The 22,610-nt window shown below is 42.6% G+C and overlaps 3 protein-coding genes across 3 annotated transcripts in view; 1 reads left to right on the top strand and 2 right to left on the bottom strand.

Moving 5' to 3' along the window:
• Window positions 1-3,210, bottom strand: part of gjd1b (gap junction protein delta 1b) — a 29,607-nt gene extending 26,397 nt beyond the window's left edge. The window contains exon 1 of the mRNA XM_030744853.1: window positions 2,207-3,210. Coding sequence (XP_030600713.1) covers window positions 2,207-2,277 — 71 coding nt within the window. The 5' untranslated portion in view covers window positions 2,278-3,210. The remainder of the gene's footprint in view (window positions 1-2,206) is intronic.
• Window positions 3,211-7,673: 4,463 nt separating this feature from the next.
• On the bottom strand, window positions 7,674-18,527 carry nop53 (NOP53 ribosome biogenesis factor). The gene is made up of 12 exons (XM_030743670.1): window positions 18,192-18,527; window positions 17,799-17,875; window positions 17,549-17,654; window positions 14,847-15,049; window positions 14,026-14,081; window positions 13,195-13,290; window positions 12,875-12,976; window positions 12,587-12,760; window positions 11,180-11,355; window positions 9,107-9,173; window positions 8,653-8,729; window positions 7,674-8,543 (listed from the first exon to the last, which is right to left on the bottom strand). The coding sequence occupies exons 1-12, from the start codon at window positions 18,395-18,397 to the stop codon at window positions 8,483-8,485; spliced, it is 1,401 nt and encodes a 466-aa protein (XP_030599530.1). The 5' UTR covers window positions 18,398-18,527; the 3' UTR covers window positions 7,674-8,482.
• Window positions 18,528-18,960: 433 nt separating this feature from the next.
• LOC115790026 (histone H3.3) lies at window positions 18,961-21,598 on the top strand. The gene is made up of 4 exons (XM_030743673.1): window positions 18,961-19,111; window positions 20,126-20,269; window positions 20,405-20,558; window positions 20,652-21,598. Exons 2-4 carry the CDS (start codon window positions 20,142-20,144, stop codon window positions 20,778-20,780), a joined length of 411 nt encoding a protein of 136 aa, XP_030599533.1. The 5' UTR covers window positions 18,961-19,111; window positions 20,126-20,141; the 3' UTR covers window positions 20,781-21,598.
• Window positions 21,599-22,610: the final 1,012 nt, after the last annotated feature.

Raw genomic sequence — 22,610 nt, 5'->3', positions numbered from 1 at the left:
CTTTGATGTCAGTGCCATTATGTAACAACCACTGCAATATTAGACACCAACAGCTAATGCTCCTGATTGAAAGAGCAGCAAAGTGTATTGAAGGAGATAGGTGGTAGTGACACTGGCGGTGACACTGGAGTTCATGTTGTGAGTGGGAGCTTTCTTTTCACTTGCTGTGCAGTTTTGCTTTTGTTAGGTTCAGGCACCAAAGCTATGCGGATTGGGTTTAGGTAAAGATCACGATTAGGTCCATTCCCAAATAGAGGTAAAGTAAACTTAGTGCATTAAAACATGACACTAAAGGGTCTTGCCCAAGCATCCATGTATGGATTCCTCTTGGCGTGCTGTGAGCGAGACCAGGCTCACCGCAATGGGAAGAAGGATCCTTCAGGAAACCAAATAGTTCGGTCATACTTAGAGCTACTGATGATATATTCATGTTAAAAACCTATTGATCGGTTTTAAAAAAAAACCCTGTTTTCTCAGAAAGATACTGTATGCGCTCTTGTTGCTTGCAGACATTTGGGAACATTTCAGATGCTATAATTTGCAGGCTTGCTGTAAATACTGCTGTGAGCGTTTCTAGAGAGAGGGCATTCAATGAGGCTAAGCAAATGCAACTTAAGTTAGAAAGGGCTGCTGGTAAGCTTATGTGCCTGTATTGCTATTTTTAAAAAAATGGGCTCCTCCTGTCTTCTGAACATTTCAGCTGCCTGTACAATAGATATAATCAGTGCAAAGATGATCTGAGCCCCTGGGTGTCCTGCTTGCCCTGCTTAGGTCATGACATGCAGCACCATCTCGTGACGAGACTCCTCTTGGCTTCTTACCAACGCCCTGCAGACTGAGGCCATGTGTCTGCTCGCTTGTCTGTGAATAAGCGCTTCCCGCTGCCTTCGCCTTCACTCAGTTTTTGTTTTTTTACTCTTTCTCCGTCATCTGCTTCGTGTCTCCCACATCTCGCACTCCAATTGTTGGTTCCGCTCGTCACCCTTTCTACTTTGTAACGTTTTTCCTTTTCCTCATTCTCGTTTTGTGAGTTTCTCCTTAGCTACCCTCTCTTTCTGTCTCTTCTCTTTCTCGCTCTTCGGTGAGACCCCGCAGCCAGTATGACTAGCCCAGTTGATGAGGGACAGTGTGCTCCCTGGGTCTCATGAATGAGGGAAAGCAAATGCTGACAAACCATGTATCATATCACCAAAGGAAACGACTCCAACCACTCTGACTCTCAAAATCAAGTTTCAGAAGTCCACACGACAAACTTCACACTCAGAGTTTTGTAAGCAGAAAAAGACTCATTCTCATCCAAAAGAAAAAAAAAAAAAAAAAGGTCCACGCATCATTTACTTTATAAACTGCACAACATTCATTCACTCAATAATTCAAGAGTACCACTAGCCAGAGTGAGTCAGTAGCTGGAGGGAATTGGTTTAAACTGTAAATTCAGACAGTTTCTGATGAACTCATGTTGAACTTGTGGTTTCACACACACACATCCTGAGAAAGCCTTCACACTCAGGAATATGTCCTTTACTAGATGTTAAACCATGCTTAATAATGTTTGCAGAGTCGACGTGCCCCTGTGGCTAAAATGCTCATGAATAATTGCTCATTGTGCAGCCGCTGAGAATGAGTTACTCAAACTAATATACAAGATATCTCGGCATATTGGAGAATACATAAATCATAACTGCCGTGATCTGCTGTGGCTCGGGGGGGTGGGGGGGGCTGTAAAAAAGATGACCTCATACTTGACAGAGAAAGACGAGAGGCGAAGGAAACTGTGGTAAATTGTGAACTGAGTCATGCTTGTGTAGCGTGCTGGCTTCTGAAGCCAACTGGATGTTGAAGTTTTTGGGGGGGGGGGGGGGGGGGGGGGCATGGAGAGGCACATGGCAAAACTGGGAATGAAGGAAGATGCTTCAGTTAATATGTCCTCACACTGCTCTGGATCCTCTCATGTCCAAAACCCCTGTGTGGACTAATAGTAGCCCCCATGGCTGCCTAACCCTCCCATCATGTCACTCAGATTAAAGAAGCTAAAGCTCCCCTCAACCTGCAGTCAGGCACACTCGACCAGGAACCCCTGAATGATAACACAGGAGGATTCATAATCAGCATGCACACACTTTTTAAATCATATGAAGATGCACTGTTAAGGACACGTGCAGAGAATTTCATTTCAAAGACAAGATTTACATCTTCAAAACCTCACCTTCCAATCATAGTAGAGTGCTGCTGCACGGCGGCCTCCAGGAGGCGCTCTAGGATGGTCCATTCTCCCATTGTTGGAGTCAGGATGCATCCACTGGGCACAGAAAGTCCGGACTGACCCCACTTCAGGCGGGCTTCCCTGACACCTGGGGTTCAAGTCCTTTTCTCTCAGTGTTCAAGTCCACTTGTTGGGTTGAGATGAGGTAGGGAGTAGCTTCAGGTGGCTGGGTTGGTGTAAAAGAGGAGTCAGGAACCCCAGAGAAGCTCAGTGACACCTCATTGTAAACTCCCTGCCTTCTATTAAAGGTGCTGTCCGCACACTTCCTCACACCGCTAACTGCACTTCTGAGCTGTCTGACTCCGTGTGCGATTCTCCTTCCATGCACTTCTTCACGTGAGCGTGTCTTCCCTCTTCCCTCCTCTGGGTGCCCCTGACTCTGTTTACCTCCTAAACAGCTGGTCTGTCATATGTTCTCACGCCGACACTCACACGCACCTGCTCACACAGAGACACAAGCTCTCATCTACTTCTGCTGAGTTTCGTGGAGCAACTGTAGTTTGTGCAAACAGACATCCATCACTCGCACACTAACACTCCGCCCTCGCACGCTCGTTCTTTGACAGCATCTTGTAGTAACTCCGGCCGGGCTCAGGTCCATACACTCATGTGAGCCTGAGCACCCAGGGATCTCTGCACGTTCTCCTCTCCTCCATCCTCTTTCGCCGTCCACTCTTCAGGATATTTTTCAGGGGACTCCTTCTCTTCCTCTTCCTCTCTGTTGCTCCTTCCTTCTCTCCTGCTTTGGTTCAGGCGGAGCAGCACTGTAGGATCGGACTCTTCCTCCTCCTTCCCTCTGCTAGAAACAGCGCCGGAGTCGCTGGATTACTGAGTCCTCCCTGCCCCTCGCTCTCCCTCTCTCTTTTGTTTCTCTCAGCGTGCTTTACGAGAGGCAGCTCCCCTTGCCTTTCTTCCCTTCATCTTGTTTTTTTTCCTTCCCACTTGGTTTCTCTGTTTGTGCCCTCCACCTGCCTCCGTCTCTCTCCCTCTCTCTCTCTCTCTCTGAGCCAGTAGGCAGCCAGACCGAGCGTGTGTCTAGAGGATTAGAGAGAGGAATCATCTCTCTGCTCCTCCCCCCTCTGGCTCCCTCTCACTCACTCTCCATCACCGCGTTTATCCCCCCCCCCCCCCCCCCCCCCCCATCTCCCCATCATACCACACAAACAGTTTTCCAATCTTCTATCACACATGATTTTCTCTAGCTGTATGTTTCTGTCATCCATTGTGTTCTTGTCTTTGTGCACTGATACCTACTGTAGACCACAGACATTTGAGGCAGTGTCACACGGAGGCTATGCAAGGATACTGAGCCAACACAGGGGAAGTGTGTGACAGAGCGAGGACACGATGGAAGCGGTGTGTGTGTGTGTGTGAGTTGCTTGCTCTCACTCAAACACACCATCAGTAATCATGCGAAAAATCATGCATGACCAAACATCTCGGTGTTTTCATTATCAATGATTCTATTTTTTAATGACTGTATTAATCATCCATTAAACCTAACATTGTTGGGAAAATCCCCCTCAGAGCAGATGTTGCAGATAGTCATTGGATTGGTGTGCTTCATGAGCTACAATGATGTTTAATTCAGAGATTATATTGCTTTTAAATACTACTTGGACAATTGTCTACAACAAATATATCCTTCCGGTCATTTTCTTTCACTTCTTACGGGAGGAGGGTATTGGCAAATATCTGCTGATATGGCTGATTATTTATTTCTTGTGTTACATACATTTTCCATTGGATTATTGTTAAAAATTGTGATTAAGTTGTTAAATAGGACAGAAAGGTAGGGCAACCCTACTCTACCTCTAGCACAAATTATAGGATTCCTCCAGTGGCCACTTGAGGCGATAAAAGGGATTCAATCCCCACAGATTCATGTGTTAAAATGTCAAACTTTGCAGGATTATAAAGTATTTTTTACAAAAAAGCAGTTTGGGCAGGTATGGCTAGTTCCCCCCTTCATAATAACTAGGGCTGCGTGAGCTTTTTTTGTATCTCATCCACCTAGATCCACCTGTGGCAACAGGACTGAAAACAGCTGGATTCAAAAATTAAGAGGTCTGCCCCAAGTGACTGACAAGCATCCTGACACACACATTTGTGTCAGGTGTAGCATTTTTGTGTAAGATGGTGGGGTCCAAAGCTAAAGCAAAAAAATCAGAATCTTCAAAATTATGATGATAATCGGTGGGTTTGTAATAATTATCTTTCATAATCTTTCCTTCATGATTTCAGCACTGCTTCTACGTCTGAATTGCGTTTTGTTTTGGGGTCATTCTGGGATCTTTGTGACCTCCCTTATTCTGCATCACAAAGCTCAGTGTGTCCACGTGCCTCTGCGTGTGCTGTGTGTGGGGTGGGGGGGGTGCAAGGTGAGACAGGCAGGAGGACAGTGGGCCACTAAAAAAAAAAAAAACAGGAGAGAGGAAAAAATGGCTGTCACTTTGCAGTAAACAAGCTTGGGATCACTTGACAACATCCACTCACAAACGCACTCACACACACACACACAGGCATCTCGATGCAGTGCTGCTGAGTATTTTAGAGGCTTCCACTGTTACTCGCTGGCTCCACGGAGCAGAGGAGTAGTAATCTATTCTGAAGGAGGTAATGACTGCACACACACGTAATCCCTCCTACCCCTCATGCCAACACAATCTGGCAGCACCATGTCTCACACGTGAAGAGAGGAGGGCAAATGGGGGGGGGGGGGCTCCTACAAACAACTTGGCTGCAATCTGTCTCTGGCAGGAGTGCAGAAGACACCAATGTCCTTGTATGGTGATGCACACTGTTGTTTGCCTACAATTTAAAGCTTGAAATAGTGTGGAGACAAATTAAAGGAATCGACGTTAAGCATCTTAGCGGGGATGTAGATATTCCCTCGTGGTGTTTTGATAATGATAATCAGTGACTGTAAAGGACATATCATGTGATTCACCTAATTTTAATACCTGTCAAACCATTCAGTGGCCTCGCAGGCACAGTCATCCTGGAAGAGTCCACTTTAATCGCAGGATAAAGGTGATCACTCAGATCAACTCTACACTGATTTGCAGGTACACTTCCTTCAAGGGGAAAATTTAACCCAAACCATCTCAGAAAATGGCCCCCACAGCACAACAGACCTCAGAGTATGCAGGCTCAGGTTTTTCCATTAATTTGTCACCTGTTAAAACTTCGGCTAAGGATGCTTCAGAATGAAAGACCTCTTCTAACCCCACCAGAAGGTCAAGTTTTGTGGTTTTGAGCTCAACATTGTAACTAGTCTCTGGAGCTTGAAAAAGGCGACTGGACTTCTTTTTGTTTCTTGAAGACGTTTCACCTCTCATCCGAAAGGCTTCTTCAGTTCTCAACCAAATGGTGGAGAGACCCAGGTATTTAAACCCCTGTGGGCGTAGTCCCCTGGAGGTGGTTATGACCCTCTATTGATCATGTGCTTGAACACATGTGCCCAGGTGTGAAGGGGGCGTGGGTCATATTTAATCAGTGGTTTCAGTTGAAACCAATTTAGGACTCCGCTCCATTGTTTCCTGTGGCCTATTGAGGTCACTGGAACAAAGGTGTGAATGGGGGTTGAGACGTCTGGGAAGGGAGCTCAGGACAGCACTGTAAGCGGGGGAAAGTTGGTGACGTAATCCACCTCCTCTGTTCAATGATGGTTGTTCACAGTGGACATAGATGGCTTCTTTCACTCCTCTTTCAAACCATCTGTTTTCCCTGTCCAAAATGTGAACATTGGCATCCTCAAAAGAGTGCCCTTTTTCCTTCAGATGCAGATGTACTGCTGAATCTTGTCCTGTCGAGGTGGCTCTTCTATGTTGTGCCATTCGTTTGTGAAGAGGCTGTTTGGTTTCACCAATGTAGAGGTCCGAGCACTCTTCACTGCACTGAACAGCATACACTACATCGCTGATCTTGTGTTTGGCGGGTTTGTCCTTGGGATGAACCAGTTTTTGTCTTAGGGTGTGACTTGGTTTGAAGTATACTGAGATGTCATGCTTGGAGAAAATTCTTCTGAGTTTCTCTGACAAGCCTGACACATATGGGATGACAATGTCGTTCCTCTTGTCCTTCCCATTCTCTGTAGTTTGTGTTTGGCCTTCATTCCTGTGCATCTTAGCTGATTTGATGAAGGCCCAGTTGGGGTAACCGCATGTTTTGAGGGCTTTCTCAACCCCCATTCACACCCCCGTCTCAACCCCCATTCACACCTTTGTTCCAGTGACCTCAATAGGCCACAGGAAACAATGGAGCGGAGTCCTAAATTGGTTTCAACTGAAACCACTGATTAAATATGACCCACGCCCCCTTCACACCTGGGCACATGTGTTCAAGCACATGATCAATAGAGGGTCATAACCACCTCCAGGGGACTACGCCCACAGGGGTTTAAATACCTGGGTCTCTCCACCATTTGGTTGAGAACTGAAGAAGCCTTTCGGATGAGAGGTGAAACGTCTTCAAGAAACAAAAAGAAGTCCAGTCGCCTTTTTCAAGCTCCAGAGACTACTATGACCTGGATAACTGAGAATCTACACAGACAACATTGTAACTACTACTCGACAGATTGTGATAAAAATTAGATAAATGGATAAATTACAGCCCTGGTTTAGAGGCAATTATTTGAAATCTGCTCATTTCACTGTGTTTAATGCCAATTAGTCTTTGTTTATAGCACTGTAACTGACAGTACGTTTACGTGCTGCTGTTAGTGCTACAGAGCTGCCGGCACGACCATCAGTCTATTTTATCCTATCTCAGCTCTCCAGACCAGTCATCCTCCATGCAGTCCCACAGATTTGGTGTTGCATGTTAAAGTGTCTCATAATTTTGCACTTTATAAAAAAAAAAAAAAAAAAAAAAAAAAAAGCAACATCCAGAAAAGTCTTTACACATAAAATGAAAAATGATTCAATGCGATTAATTCTATTGCTTCAGTGAAACAGCATTGTTGCTGTTATACGGTTCATGTTGGCATGTATCTTAGTGTGTTCTCTGGTAAATTCTTTAAATATAGAATGAGGTTCAGTGGGGACAGGCTGTGGCTTTATGAGTCAGCAGTTTAATTCATCAGCAGGTAATCTGGCATCACGATCATTAATAAAACCCTCAAATGAACGTAGTCCAGGGTCAAGTACACACTTTATCTTGAGAGATCAACTGACTGGCATCTATGTGGGTGGGGGCCCTTTTGTGGACTCTGAAGGTAAAGATTACAATTTCACACTGATTAACAGATAAGAAGCTTTGGAGCCGCTCCAGGGACCATAGAGCTCTGTGTGTGCGCACGCGCATGTCCTTGTTCACGCCAGCGGGACACCGAAGGCAATTATGGTTTTAAGCCAGCGGGGTGGAATCAATTATCACATGCCAACTTCCTCAAGCCCATCTGTTTGAGTTTTTTTTTTTTTTTTTTTTTTAAAACAAAAAAAACAATATTTCTATAAAAAACAAAAAAACATTAATCTCCTATTAAAAACTCAGCTTATTCAACTAATGTAACTGTTAAGATCTTAAAAAGGCATACTTTGTTTCTATTGTGCATTCTCTTAACTTTGTATGCTGCATGGTGCTTTATTAATGTGGGCATCCTAGCATCTAAAGCAGAGGGTGTAGAAACAGACTGGATGATGGGATCAGCTGCTGCAGCTTTGTTTGAGCAGCCTCTGTGAAAAAGGACTTGTGTATGCAACTGCAAGTTTAGCATATACTAAAACGTCTAGGTGTGTGAACATGCCATAATCTTGAGAAACTGAGCTGACACAAACCCTGCAGTGGTAATGGTAGGAACACTTTAACAGACTATCTGACTGCACTCATGTATGAGCAGCGTAGTGACACACTGATAGCTGGGCTCAGCTGTGTGCTATAAACTCTTTGATGATGTTGTTCTAATAGGGCTGATCTTATGTGATACACACAATAATACCACTATTGGTATTTAAATGAAATAAATTATAGAAAGACTGCATAGCAGATGCACTAGAGGAAATAATCAATACTCATAACCAGCATTCTTGGTCAGAGTTTATATATCAATATATCACTGCTGCAGGTGACAACGATTTGCAGTTGTGAATGTCTGAAAGGACCGAGCAGGCCCTCGGCAGTCATTATGTCGTATATACACAGTTCCATTATGTTGCACTTGTGGTTTTAAATGTCGCCCAGCTTCTTGTGTTCAGTCCTGTGGTCTGTGGGTCAGCATCAAGTGATCTCCCTGAAAGCCCTCTTCTCCACATATTTCACCTTCAGTCTTCTCTTGAACCTAAGCGTGGGGTGGGGGTGGAAAAACATTTTACTCAGTATACACCTTATGAATTTATACTGTGTGCCGTTGACGAGATGTTACGTAAGAGCGAAGCAGAGGTCCTTACTTGGCTCTTTCTCTGGGTTCAATAAGGTTCCTCTTCTGCAGACTCTTGAAGCGGTCTGTGAGCACGCTGCCCTCTGGCTGCAGAGTCGCAACATTGCAGGGGAAACAAGTCACAACAAAGCCATGTGAGACAAATGTCACGCTGCTCTCACTGGATATGCAATTCCCACTCGAATCATAAAATCCTATTTTCATCACAAAGACTGATTTAAGTATTATTGAAAGACATAATTGGGGGAGATAAGAGGGAAGAACTGGGAATTTTCCACCAGCAATTACATCAAATGAAACTATAATGATCCCTGTGGGGAAAGCCAGTCAGCACAGTATTAGAGAATAGGATAAAGCTTTGAATAATACAGAGTGCTGAAGATAATACAGAAGCCAAATGAACCAAAACTCATTACAGATAAACTGTGTCCTCACTGGCAGAAGTCAGGGTGCTATTAAAGTACCTTGAGTTGTCGCAGGGATCCAGCCAGCTCGTCACTCAGCTGAACCTCCATGTGCTGAGGCTGAAACCTGTGAAAAATTATTATAAGCAAACATTAAAAGTGTGGCTAGAAAGGGCTATTTATAGCCAAACTAACCCCCACTGAGACTGCACCAGGAGATATTACACAATGTTGGCCACTACCAACAGAAAACTGAACTGGGATGAGGTGGTTTGAAAATGTGTGGACAACTACCAGGAAGGGGGGGGGGGGGTTAGTCAGTCCTAGCAAAACAGCTAAAACATAGAAATGACTGACAGATCTGATGTTTTTACAGTTTAACACAAAGGCTACAACAACAACACTGAAATAAGTCAAAAGAATTGAGGTTTTGCAGACATGTGACTGCTAACCATGTGGCATCAATTTGTCAACTGAACATGTGACAATGAGGACGAATGAATGAATCCCCAGTCACACCTCTGACCTTTAGGTCAAGGTCACCAAGATTGAAACTCATCTGAGATTTTTAGTAGATGCATCTACGGTGCGAACTTGAACATCCTAGGTCACACGGTTCTCGCGTTATTGCGTTCACAATGTTGAAAATTGACCACCTGCCTGGCGGGATGACAACATGCAATCACTAGGAAGATTTTGGTGCAGCGTCTTCTTTGCAACCGATTTCAACCAGAAAGAGCAAGCAACCACTGGCAACCAGTTGGGGAATAAATATCTTTCCCTAGAGACTGGTGGCTGGACAACATCCAGTACAGCAGACAACTCTTCAGCAATGTGTGCGTTACATCACGCGAGAATCCTCAATACCTGTACTGAAAACACGAAAACCTCAAGCCTGTCTGTCCTGTTGCACCAAATATGTTTGTTAATAGCACAGCTGGGTAGAATACTTTGAGATCACAACGCGCTATGGGTTGAACATAGTTCTCCGTCAGCAGCCTGCTATGGACAGCCTAGAGGCAGTGTTTAAAGTATATGGTACAACCAGCTGGTCCATGCCAACCATGGAGGAGAACCAAGTCATAAAATACAAAGAGCTGAGCTGAGTGTTAAAAACACTGGAAAGCATCCACTGCATCTGCTGTTCGTACTTTTCATACTGTATTTTTGTTTATCTTTGATATTGTTTCGCACTTCTTGTTCCTGGTGAAAACCCTCCTCCTCAGGCAAACACTTACACAAACACAACTGCTGTAGTATAAAACAAACGCTGCTGTGCCATCTCCTCCCATTACCAACTTCCTCTCCAGTTACATTTACTCTTGAATTTACTCTGTTTTTAGTGTTAACTTTGCTGGTCATACAGTTACTGTTGAAAGATGAACCCAACTGTCAGATATGCTTGCATAACTTGGCATCATGCTAGTTTTGTTTAGTTTAAAAAACAAAAACTACAGAATTTGATTTCATAGCTAGCAGGAACACACCAATAGCAGCTATTATTGGACAGTGCACTGAAATTGTAACTGAACAACAACTTCAGTGCAGTCTCCAACAGGGACAGTCGCAGATAAGAAACTGAATGAGGTTCACACCAGTGGCATTTACAGCAGAGGATTGCAATTCTCTCCCCATCAGCAGCTGTGACTGTTTAGGGGGAACAGCCACACAATGATTCTTTATTGCTCATTTGAGGAAAAGTATTCCAACTTTCTGCTTCATCACTTGGTATTTTTCAATGTCTGCAGTTAATAAGAACAAACTCAGTCAGGCTGTAAATGTGTCAACAATACACTACGATACTTCTGGGAGTGGAGGGGAGAGATGTGCAGTCCTCAGTGATATATCACACCCTCTCTATGGTGAAAATGAGTTACTGCTTTCAGGACACCTCATTCATACCTTCTAGCAGGACTCTGTTAAACCAATCAGGATGAACTGTATGTGTACTGGTTATTTTTAGATGATAGTTGCCAACGAAACAAAGAGGAACAATAAACCTAAAAAAAAAACTACAAGTGTCATCACACTTAACTCATTTTGCACCTCCGACTATATGAGAGTTCCTAAATTACTGGATCATAAACAGGAGTGTTTGTTAAAAAAAAAAAAAAAGAAGGGTTAGGGCTGTACTTGAGCTTGCCGAGGCGCCTGGGCTGAGCCTTCTGGGCCTCCTCCTTGGCTTTGCGTCGTTTCTGTCTGATCTTGGTCTTCTCTTCCTGCTGTTTGATGGAGGTCTTTATGGAGCGAAGCTGGAAGAGCTGCTGCTGCTGTTCAGTCTGCCGCCTCTCTGCCAGACGCTGCTTCTCCTAAATTGGAGTTCAAAAAAAAAAAAAAAAAAAAGAAAACAATCAGTGGATTGGACTACGTGCACACATTTTTATTTCCTTCAGATTTGAGGTTAACATTTACAAGAGCTCTTATACAGTCTGAAGTTATCAGTTTGAGCCCGTTTGTTCTGACTCTTTCCTTCAGGAGTCACCACAGCAGATCATCTGCCTTCATCTCACCCTATCCCAGCATCCTCCTCTGTCACACCAACCCTCTGCATGTCCTCCTTCACTACATCCATAAACCTCCTCTGTGGGCTTTTCCTCCTGCCTAGCAGCTCCATCTTCAATATCCTTTGTCCAGTATATCCACTATCCCTCCTCTGCACATGTCCAAACCATCTCAGCGGTTCAACCTGAACTGTCCCGTCCCTCTGATGTACTCATTTCTGACCCATTTGTTGATGTTTACATCAAGTACTGTTGGGCCTTTAAACAAATGATTCATTTGGGGTCTTAGGCAGTGAGAAACTATTTTTTTTTTTATATTATGAGGTGAGTGTGAGTTTTTTTTCCTACTCTTGGTCCTATATGATTTTAATGGCACAGAGTTCCCACACACCTACTGTACAAACCTTCTGTTTACAAGGGGCAGCCAATCAGAAGAAAGATGGCTTGTTTCAGACAGTGGCTGAACTGGGCAGCTGAGAATCAAGTAACAATACTCTAACAGAGATCAAGAATAAAAATACAGAGCTAATACATAACCTTTGCTTAAAGATGCTTCAGTCATCATGAAACATGCAGAAAATCTTCTCATTTGAGATGCTAGAAATGTTGACTATTCAACAATATTTAAACCAGGGGTGGTTCTAATTCTAAAGTTCTCTCACATCACACAATTAGCACTGTGACATCCTCCATTTAATCCTGAGTAAATTCAAATGCAAATGATGAGTTCTCTGTGGATTTAATAGGTGGACCTTTTTAGCTTTTGACTCTAGGCACACATTCACCAGCCTAACAGTGGCTCGGTTCCATTAAGTGCTCCTAGTAAGCTTTGACAGTGAACCAGCAGGGGGGACCCCCACCCACCCAAGTGAAGGAGGTCATTAACACTCCTGTGCTTTCCCAACAGTGACAAGACAAAATGCACGCTGTGAAAACACTACTGCTCTCTGGGTTCAGTGCAAACTTTTTGAAAACTTAACTTGTCCAAATCACTGAAATAATTAATTTGGGATGTTTTTAAAGATTTTTGTAATTGTACCTTCATTTTTTCGGCCTTCTCTTTCTTTCTCTGTCTTTCAGTCTTCTTGTCTGCCACCGCGATGGCTCCCGCTGCCACTTCTTCCCCATCATCCTTAGGAGTTTCTTCCTTTTCTTCTTCTTCTTCACTCTCCTCCTCTACCAAGCCTTCTACCTGCTCACGGAGGATCGTCTCCTGAAAACCACGAAAAAAAAAAAAAAATTATAAAAAATCAAATCAAAGATACATTCATCAGCAGCACCAAAGACAAAGTGACAGATGAAGATGAGGTGGAATCATCAGCTGTACCTCTGTAGCTCTGTCGTCTTTGTTGTAAGCCAGCTGTTTCTCTATTTTGTCTTCTTCCTTTTTTTTTTTGACCTCCACCTCGTGGGCTTCCTGAAGCAGCGCCTGGGATCAGGAGAGATGAACATCAGTCACTTTGTCTGCAATTAGCATCTTCAACTTTATAATAGTCCACATCAGTGGTTGTTAAACAGTGGCCAGAGTTTCGAGGTTAACTTGCTTTTTTTTTTTTTTTTTTTTTTTTTTTTTTTTAAACATGTGTTTCAGACTTCTGAAGCTGTAGTTTTTTTTGTTTTTTTTGGGGGGGGGGGGTGTTTTTTTACCTGGTGGGAAAAGAAGTCTGGGTTGTAGGATCCTCCAGCAGCGATCACCTCTACAGCCGGGAGCACAGACGGTTTCTCGTTCAGCTTCTCTGGACGCTGAAATATTAAAACAACACACTGGTTTAACAAAAATCAAAACACAACATGTATCTCAATGTCTATAGTCTGATTTGAATCAATTAAAGCAACTCAATTGCAACATTTCGGCCTTCCCCTATTCTGTAATCTGCTATATAGCTTTTAGCGCATGGAACAGGTCTGAAAAGTTAAAGCCCATGCCAAACCGAGTTATTTTCGCTCAGAGAAGACACTGCTGCCAACCCACCTGACACCGCTGTAGTCAAGGCCTTTATTCTGTTATTTATCTACATCACTATGTAACACACTGGCATAATGCCCACCTAGCACCCTCAAAGAATGAGCACCTTCCTCTGCTACAACCTTAATGCAGCCAGCTACCTCCCAGTCTGCTTTATTTCTTTAAAATCGACACACTTCTGGTAACCCGAACTGTAAAATGTCTCCACTATGAGCAAAGCACACCATATGAATTGTTCAAGTTTGAAAGAGTGAAAACAAGAGTGCTCATGCACATCTATGTAAACTAACTGTGCTGATGGCAGTGTCCCCACGACAGTATGACTAAAGGTTACCAGCAGGTGCCTCAGGTTTCTGACAGAGCAAACTCTTTGTACATCCCATTTGAGAAAAATGTTTTATTTACATTAAAATAAGTAAACATATTCTAGTAAACCCCCCAAACCTAAATATCCTATAAATGAGCATGATAGGGACAATTCAGATACTATGATTAGTCTTAGCTTTTCTCACCTTGACAAGCTTCTTGCCCGTCTGCTGAAGGTACCAGGGATCACCTGATTCTTTGGCTATAATTGAAAGGAGGAAAAAAAGTGTTTTGGTCATGTCATTTCAATAAACCATGTCAAAAACAGGCAGCAGACATTACAAAATCAAACCAGATCCCTGTGGCAGTCTTTCAAGTTGTCAATACAGCTGCAGGGAAAACAGCTGTGAAAACGCAGACCAGCATGTCAAAGCATTCCTCCACCTCAGCTGGTACATTTGCTTTGGCAAAAGGGTGCAGTAAAACTTGCATATTGCAACCAGCTCTCTAAATAGGTCAGCACTCACCAGTTCATTAAATTAAATAGAAAACAGCTTCCTCTCTTGGATTCCTCTGATCACATCAGCTGGCATAGACACAATTCTTTAAATAAGCACTCTCACTGTGCCCGTATGTCAGGCACTGATGGCTGCCTGCTCTACAGATATGCAGCTGAACTTTAGTCAATACCTACACCCAAAGTTTAGAAATGCACATAAATACATTTTATGTTAATGTACAAATGGTATAAACAGGTGATCCTCCACATATTAATTGCCAGAGTGTAACAAGACACAAATATGCACAGTTCTGTATGAACCCAGGCTCCACTGCTGCGACTAAATCTGAGCATCAACAATATAAACACTTTCTGATGTGTAAGACATGTCCTCAGGACCCAAACGACACAGCAATCGTCTGAGCTCCACGTTAGTCTTCACATTCCCATGAATACTGGCACTGCAAGGATGGGATCATCACTGGATGTACATAAATGACCACACACACACACACACACACTACTCACGCTCTTGTTCCCAGATGTCGTAAAAGTCTCTCTCTGGGTTGTTGTTGGCCTGTGTTTCTGCCTTCTTGACCTTCCTGTCGACAGGCTGGCTGTTCAGCAGCCGTTTCTGGCTCCGTGGGACCACACCTTTGGCTGCCAGCTGCTCCACCCTCTGGGCAGCGCGACGAAGTTTCTTGGCATTCGGTTTCTGGTGAGCGAGCACACTGGTGGGGGGAGGAAGCAGAAGAGATGATTTGATTACGTGAGGAAGGAGGACGCAAAAGAAATGGAGCTGTGTTGAAGCAGAATCAGGACTACACTGTTGGTGTGTTTATATATCCTCAGATCCCAGGACACTGTTCACATAACAGTCTCCCGAGCTCCTGTGCTGTCTTCACATTCCCATGAAGGAAATACTGGGAGCGCAAGGATGAGATCATCACAGGACACACACAGTCCTCCTCCACATTAGGGTAAATAAGTATTATTCTGATTTTTATGTTTTACAAATCATCAGCTTTGACAGTCATCTCTTAAATTTCTCCTGATACACTACAAACGGAGAAACAAATTAACATATCCACATATACAGACCCATTCCAAAAAATTAGAATATCACGGAAAAGTTGATTGATTTCCATAATGCCATTCAAAAAGTTAAACTTCATAGATTATAGATTCAGGGACCACAATTTAAACAATTTCAAGTATTTGTTTATTTTTACAGAAATTGGGCTTCCAGCTCATAAAACCCACAAAAACAGGATTTCAAAAAAATTTGAATACAGTGGAGAAATCAGCCCAAAGTACTTCTCAGTTTTTGCAGAAAAAAAGAAATTAGGATCACATCAAATCAATCAAAATATGGTACGTTCAAAACGATATGACAATCTTCAATACTTGGTTGGGAATCCCTTTGCTTTAATCACTGCCTCGATGCAACGTGGCATTGAGGCAATCAGCCTGTGGCATTGCCTGGGAATTATGCAAGCCCAGATTTCCTTGATGCTTCCTGTCAGCTCTTCTTTGTTGTTGGGTCTGGTGGCCCTCATTTTCCTCTTGAGAATACCCCATAGATTCTCAATGGGGTTTAGGTCGAATTGGCTGGCCAGTCAAGCACTGTGATGGCATGGGCATCAAACCAGGCTTTGGTGCTTCTGGTGGCAAGGGCAGGGGCCAGGTCCTGCTGGAAGATGAAATCTGCATCTCCATACAGATCCTCAGCAGAAGGAATCATGAAGTCCTCTAAAACATTCTGGTAGACTGACTGACTGGACATTTCACACTGGACCTCAAGCAGTTTGGGCTCTGTTCCTCACCCGTCTTCCTCCAAACCCTTGCATCTTGATTCCCGAATGAAAGGCTCACTTTACTTTCATCGGAAAAGAGGACCCTGGACCACTGGCCAACGGTCCAGCCCTTCTTCTCCTTGGCCCAGTTGAGACACTTCCTACATTCGCTCAGGTTCAGAAGCGGCTTGACCCGAGGGACCCGACAGTTGTAGCCCATCTCCCGGATGCGTCTGAATGTGGTGGTTTTTGAAGCTGTGACTCCTGCCTCATTCCACTCTTTCTGGATCTCTGCCAGATTCTTGAATCTTCTCTTTTTGATAATCCACTCAAGCCCACGGTCATCTCTTTTGCTGGTGCATCTTCTCCTGCCACATTTTGTCCTTCCACTAGACTTTCCATTGATATGCTTGGACACAGCACTCTGAACAGCCAGCCTCCTTAGCTATGAAGTTTTGTGGCTTACCCATCCTATGGAGGGTATCAATGATGGTCTTCTGGCCAGTTGTTAGGTCTGCAGTCTTCCCCATATTGAACCGAACTGAGACATTTGAACCAAACTGAAGCAATTTAATGACACCTGGGGAAACCTGTGCAGGTGCTTTGAGTTTAGTAGATGATTAGTGCGTCACACTCAGTTTAAAACAGTCATGCCCTGCAAAATTTGGGCTGATTTCTCCACAGTATTCTAATTTTTTGAAATCCTGTTTTCGTGGGTTTTATGAGCTGGAAGCCTAAATTATGTAAAAATAAATAAATACTTGAAACTGTTTAAATTGTGGACCCTGAATCTATAATCTATGAAAGTTTAACTTTTTGAATGGAATTATGGGAATTAATCAACTTTTCCATGATATTCTAATTTTTTTGGAAAGGGTCTGTATTATTATATATTATTTGTCATTAATATTGACATTAATATTGACTTTTGACTGACATAATAGCTGAGTATATTTTTAGTAACTTGGACATAAAATTTCCATTTAATAATACACTAAATGTTGTCAAACCTATTCCCAGCATCATAATAAATATAACTGGAGACTTGAGAGTTTGCCACCATTCCCTCAAACTAAACTAACAGACTAGCAATTTGACACATAATGCATAACATACTGTACTGAATCCACCCAGGGAGACAAAAAACATTCATTGTGCATTAGCGTCTGCAACCCCCTTAGAGTTAACTCTGACCATAGAACAGATTCAAGCCAGATTCGAGCTAGTTTAGCTCACAGGTTAAGGCCAAATGCAGCAGCCTGGGTTCGCCTCAAACCCAAGGCCTCCCGCTGCATGTTTTCCCCCCACTCCTGTCTATTCTTCACTACTATGCTATCTAATAAAGGCAAAAAAGTCCAGAAAAATAATGGGGAGGAAAAAAAAAAAAAAAAAAAAGAACAGATTCAACGACCAGGAGTCATGATGAATACTGACTCTTTAGGCGGTGCAACGAGGGAGTCCTGCTGGAGGATCAGGTCTATCCTCAGAGGACGCGAGGACCTCCCTTTCCTCTTCTTTCTCTCGACTGGTTCTGCAGCTTCTTCACAGACGAAATGGATCAGTGTGATTAACCAACATGCTCAAACATACAGTTTTTACAAAAGCATACAAATAAAAAGGACAGGATAGAAGGGGACATATAGGCTATAAACGCTTTTAGATGGCAGGAAAAAAATTTATTTACCTTTCGGTTCAGGTTTCTTCGGCTGTCCAGCATCCAAAAAGAACAAACTGTCGTCTGATTTCTCAGACAGCAGTCCCCTGAAATCCAAAAAGATGCCATCATATCATAATTATCATTACAAAGGTAAGCCCATCACAGGTTGAAAGGCCAAATGTTTGCCTTTAGATTGCTGGGTTTTTTTACCCTCAAATTTAAGAGTTAATACTAATAGTTAGTTAATGCTCTCCCCACAACAGATTTGAATCGCTGCCCACAAGCAGTGAACTGAAGCGCGCGCGGTGGGGCTGGATGTCGGGTGAGCATAAATAGTATCACAGATAAAGACAGACAATTTCCATTTTTAACAGTAAACTACTTTTTTTTCCAAACACGTCCCACTGACTGCTAGCTCACCCCGTGGTCCTCTCCTGATGTCTGACGTCTTCTAAAAACTCCTCTACGTCCTGCACATCGCTGTATTTGTTCCAGTTCTTCTTCTTATTCTTATTGACGCGTTTTCTCCGCCTGCTGACCAAGTCTGCCGGAGCTACTTTGGGATTTAAAGTTAAAAACCCCGGCTGCGATACCGCCACGCGTTTCAACCTCCTGGGAGGCGCCATGTTGGAGGACTAGAAGCGTATTTCTTCTTCGTTTAAGTGCTGGAGCGATGGTAGTGGCGCCACCTACAGGACTGACAGAGTAAACGCTAATACATTTGTTTTATAAATAACTTAATAGAAAATAGTTTTGTTTTTCACTTCATGGTTTGCAAGATTACGATAAGATTTTTTACGCACCACAAACAGCATATTGTAGGACTGAATGTAAAGTAAAATTACATTTATATATATATATATAGAGAGAGAGAGAGAGAGAAAGAGACAGAATTATTATGTTGCTTTTATAGTTTTAATTTTCAAAAACATAAATTAAATTATAAATACTGTTCTAAACTGCTTAAAGACTGAATACCACTTCTTCTGTATTGCCTTGTGAATGCTGAGTTTTCAGCCTCCCTCTTTGCCCTGTAAGGGGTATTTGGTTTTAACTCTCCAATAATTACTTTTAACTTAGAAAAAGCTCAATAATCAGGTGTGAGGTAAACTTGTTGCCGGTGGTTGCAGTGAGGGTTGATGATACAGTTGTTTATCATGTTACAGCATGTGTGGAGCATGTTTGTCCCAGGTGCATCATGGGAAACGTGTCTCCTCTTGCTTTCATATGTTCTTTTTCCTTTTTTTCTCCTCCCTTCGTTTTATTGCGAGAACAACGCTTAAGAGACTCAACAACACATCCCCAGTTTTAGGCGGCAATCTGTGACCAAGTTTTCAAAGGTGAGTATCACTGCTTGAATAAAACTCCCTGCTATATTTTAATGTCAAGTTAGTTTGGAAATTATGTGTTTTTCCCGTTTATTTTCGACGAAAAAGAAACCGCAGGGCAGTCGAGCTATTATGTCCCTGCTCGGGGAGTGAGGGACCTAAAAAGCACTTGTGATCCGGTCGGATTTGACTCGGAAATGCGCCTAAAGTGAGGGGTCATCTGACTAAATATTGTTCATCAATCGATCCCCTGACTTGTCTAGTATCGTCCTCGAAACGTACATTCCATTTTCATGTCGCGGTTTTTATATTCTTCCGTCGTTTTTATCATCACCCTCTTCGTTTGCTACAGCAATTTTTTCCTTCCCGTTTACGTTCTTCGAGCTAAAGCAGCCAGCCATCATCTTAGGTGCGCTAGTTTGCCATCGCGGGGCCGCCGGGGTGGGCGGGGTCGTCTGGTTTTCCTTTAAAATAGCTCATTTTGAATGAAAAACGCGTGACGCGTGAGCAAGCGGAGAGCCCACTGTGAAGAAACGAACGAACCCACGTTCGGTGCGCAAGGGGCGAGGTTTGTCCGGGAAACCCCGCGTTGTGAATGGTTGGCAGATTGACTATGTCCCGCCCCGAGGCCCAAATCCAGAATGTGACTGGATTACCTGATAAAGAGCTCAGTTATGATTGGATACCCATGCTGTCTTTTTTTCCCTACAGCCATTGCATAAGCCACCTCGGGTATTAAAAAAAAAAAGCTCCCGTGGAAGAGTGGAAGCTGTCATGTTAATGTAAACTTTCATCATTGTAAATACAGCCAGATAATTAATTACTATTCGCAGCCTGTACACATATTCTGCATTCTGAGCCAAACGTTGCACATGTAAAATAAATCTTGTCTTTTAATTAATACCACATGCAATAGCTGTTTATAATACCTTTAGTATTGCTGTAACAAAAGAATATCCCAGATTCGGGCTAAATAAAGTACTAATTATTATTATTAATACACCCTTTTCCCTTACTCTTCTTTAGGTGATCTGTAGTAGCCATGGCCCGTACCAAGCAGACTGCCCGTAAGTCCACTGGAGGTAAAGCTCCACGTAAGCAGCTGGCCACCAAGGCTGCTCGCAAGAGCGCCCCTTCCACTGGTGGTGTCAAGAAGCCCCATCGCTACAGGTGAGAGTGTGCGGTTAAAGAAATAAGAGCAGGCATCTGTCATCAGCTAGGGGGCAGCTGTTGTGTTGTTGCAGGTGCTCACTGTGAGACAAAGCTGACTTGCGGTTCAGTTTAATTTATGCCTCTCCTCTCCAGGCCGGGCACTGTGGCTCTGCGTGAGATCCGTCGTTATCAGAAGTCCACTGAGCTGCTGATCCGCAAGCTGCCCTTCCAGCGCCTGGTGAGGGAAATCGCCCAGGACTTCAAGACTGACCTGCGTTTCCAGAGTGCAGCCATCGGAGCTCTGCAGGTCAGTGTTGCTCCCTTGTAGAACTTTTTTTTTTTTTTTTGTAATTTTTTTTATCAAAATGCTACTCATGTTTTATTTTTGTGCCACCTGCAGGAGGCCAGCGAGGCCTATCTGGTGGGTCTGTTTGAGGACACCAATCTGTGCGCCATCCACGCCAAGCGTGTCACCATCATGCCCAAAGACATCCAGCTGGCACGTCGCATCCGCGGAGAGCGCGCTTAAAATGCTTTGATTTATTACACGCTATCCTGTCCTGTCACCGCTCATTTCTCCTTTTCCTTCCTCCTATACTTAGTAGTTTGGTTTGAGGTTCTCTATATATATCATGATTGTGATAACCGTAAATGTGTGATCATGTCTTCTTTGGTGCTACCAGTAGCAGATTTTCCTTAGAGGTATCTTCATGTACTTTGAATCACACTCATCTGTTCTAATTAGTGAGCCGCAGGAATACCTTATGACCTCTATGAATAAGATGTTTTTGCAAACCAAGAATAGTGTATGATCAGAAATGGGAATAGGAATTAGCATTAAGATTGAGACATTTTCATCTTCAGGTGGACACATACATTGATATAATGGGTCTTCTGAGTTTTCTTTAAAAATAAAATTAGAAATTTGTTGTAAAAGTAGTAAGTTTTCTTTTGCTTTTTTTTTTTTTTTTTTTTTTTTTTTTTTTTTTACAATAATGGTGTATTTCTACTGTTGCTGTTTGATGTATCAAGATTAAAAAATCGATTCTGGTTGTCAATTGGAGACGTCATTGCGCTGTGATGACACTGCATGGTTGGACGGACTATGAGCGGCGTATATGTAGCAGACCTTTGTTGATCATATTTTACTTTTCAGCCACGTTTATCATGTCCAGGTAATGTTATGACTTTTTGTTCCTATCTCAGGTTGATATGGTAACCTTTTTTTTTTTTGTTTGTTTGTTTTTCTACTGTGTTCTTGATTTATGTTTCAGTCATTTTTAAGAGCAAAATATTTGTACTCCAGAATTCACATACAAACATAATAAACAGAATCTTGTGGTTAAATAAGCTGTTTAAGTGATTGTATTTGCAAGCAAGTAAAAGGCATCCAGTTATTTTGCATATATTTGTAAAGGTTCTACATACCTGAAGGAAAATGTTTGGTGAAATATACACAAACACACACACACATATATATATATATATATATATATATATATATATATATATATATATATATATATATATATATATATATATATATGTATATGTATATATATATGTATATGTATATATATATATATGTATATATATATATATATGTATATGTATATATATATATATGTATATATATATATATATGTATATATATATATATATATATATGTATATATATATATATATATATGTATATATATATATATATACACACACACACACAGTATGTATAAAATTCCAGTGTATGATCCAACATCCAGTGCATGTTTACATGCTTTTTTATTATAAATTCAAACAACTGCAGTGATTAGTATAAATTACCCTTAAAAAATGTCTCAGAATTCAATTCAAAAACCACTGTGTGGTTCAGAAGCTGCATAGCCTCTGAACAGAAAACCCTGCAGCATATAGTGAAGGTAGCTGAAAAGATCATCTGCTCCCCACTCCCCTTCCTCCAGGACATCCACAACACCTGCCTTGCCCTCAGAGCAGCCAGCATTGTGGGCGACCCCAGCCACCCATCCCTAGCACAGCCACTTCAGTCTCCTGAAATGAGGGAGGAGGTTTAGGAGGAGCCAGCAAGCCTCTTCCACCAGACTGAACAACAGCTTCATCCACCGGGCTGTCAGGAAGCTGAACTCTCCCTTCTGCAATCTTCTGCTGCACATATATATATATATATTGTGTGTATTGTGTATATTTTGCGTATATTGTGCGTATATTGTGTATATTGCATATATTTGCACGCCGTGGGTCATGGTTAACATAGTGTCAGTTCTCCATCTGTGACAATAAAAGTTGAGTTGAGTTGAAAAACGATAGAGGACACTTCTTTGTACTTTTTAAGTCACTCCTTTTA

Source organism: Archocentrus centrarchus, chromosome 13, assembly GCF_007364275.1.
Source record: "Archocentrus centrarchus isolate MPI-CPG fArcCen1 chromosome 13, fArcCen1, whole genome shotgun sequence".
Lineage (NCBI taxonomy): Eukaryota > Metazoa > Chordata > Actinopteri > Cichliformes > Cichlidae > Archocentrus > Archocentrus centrarchus.
This window is presented reverse-complemented; position numbering and strand designations above follow the sequence as displayed.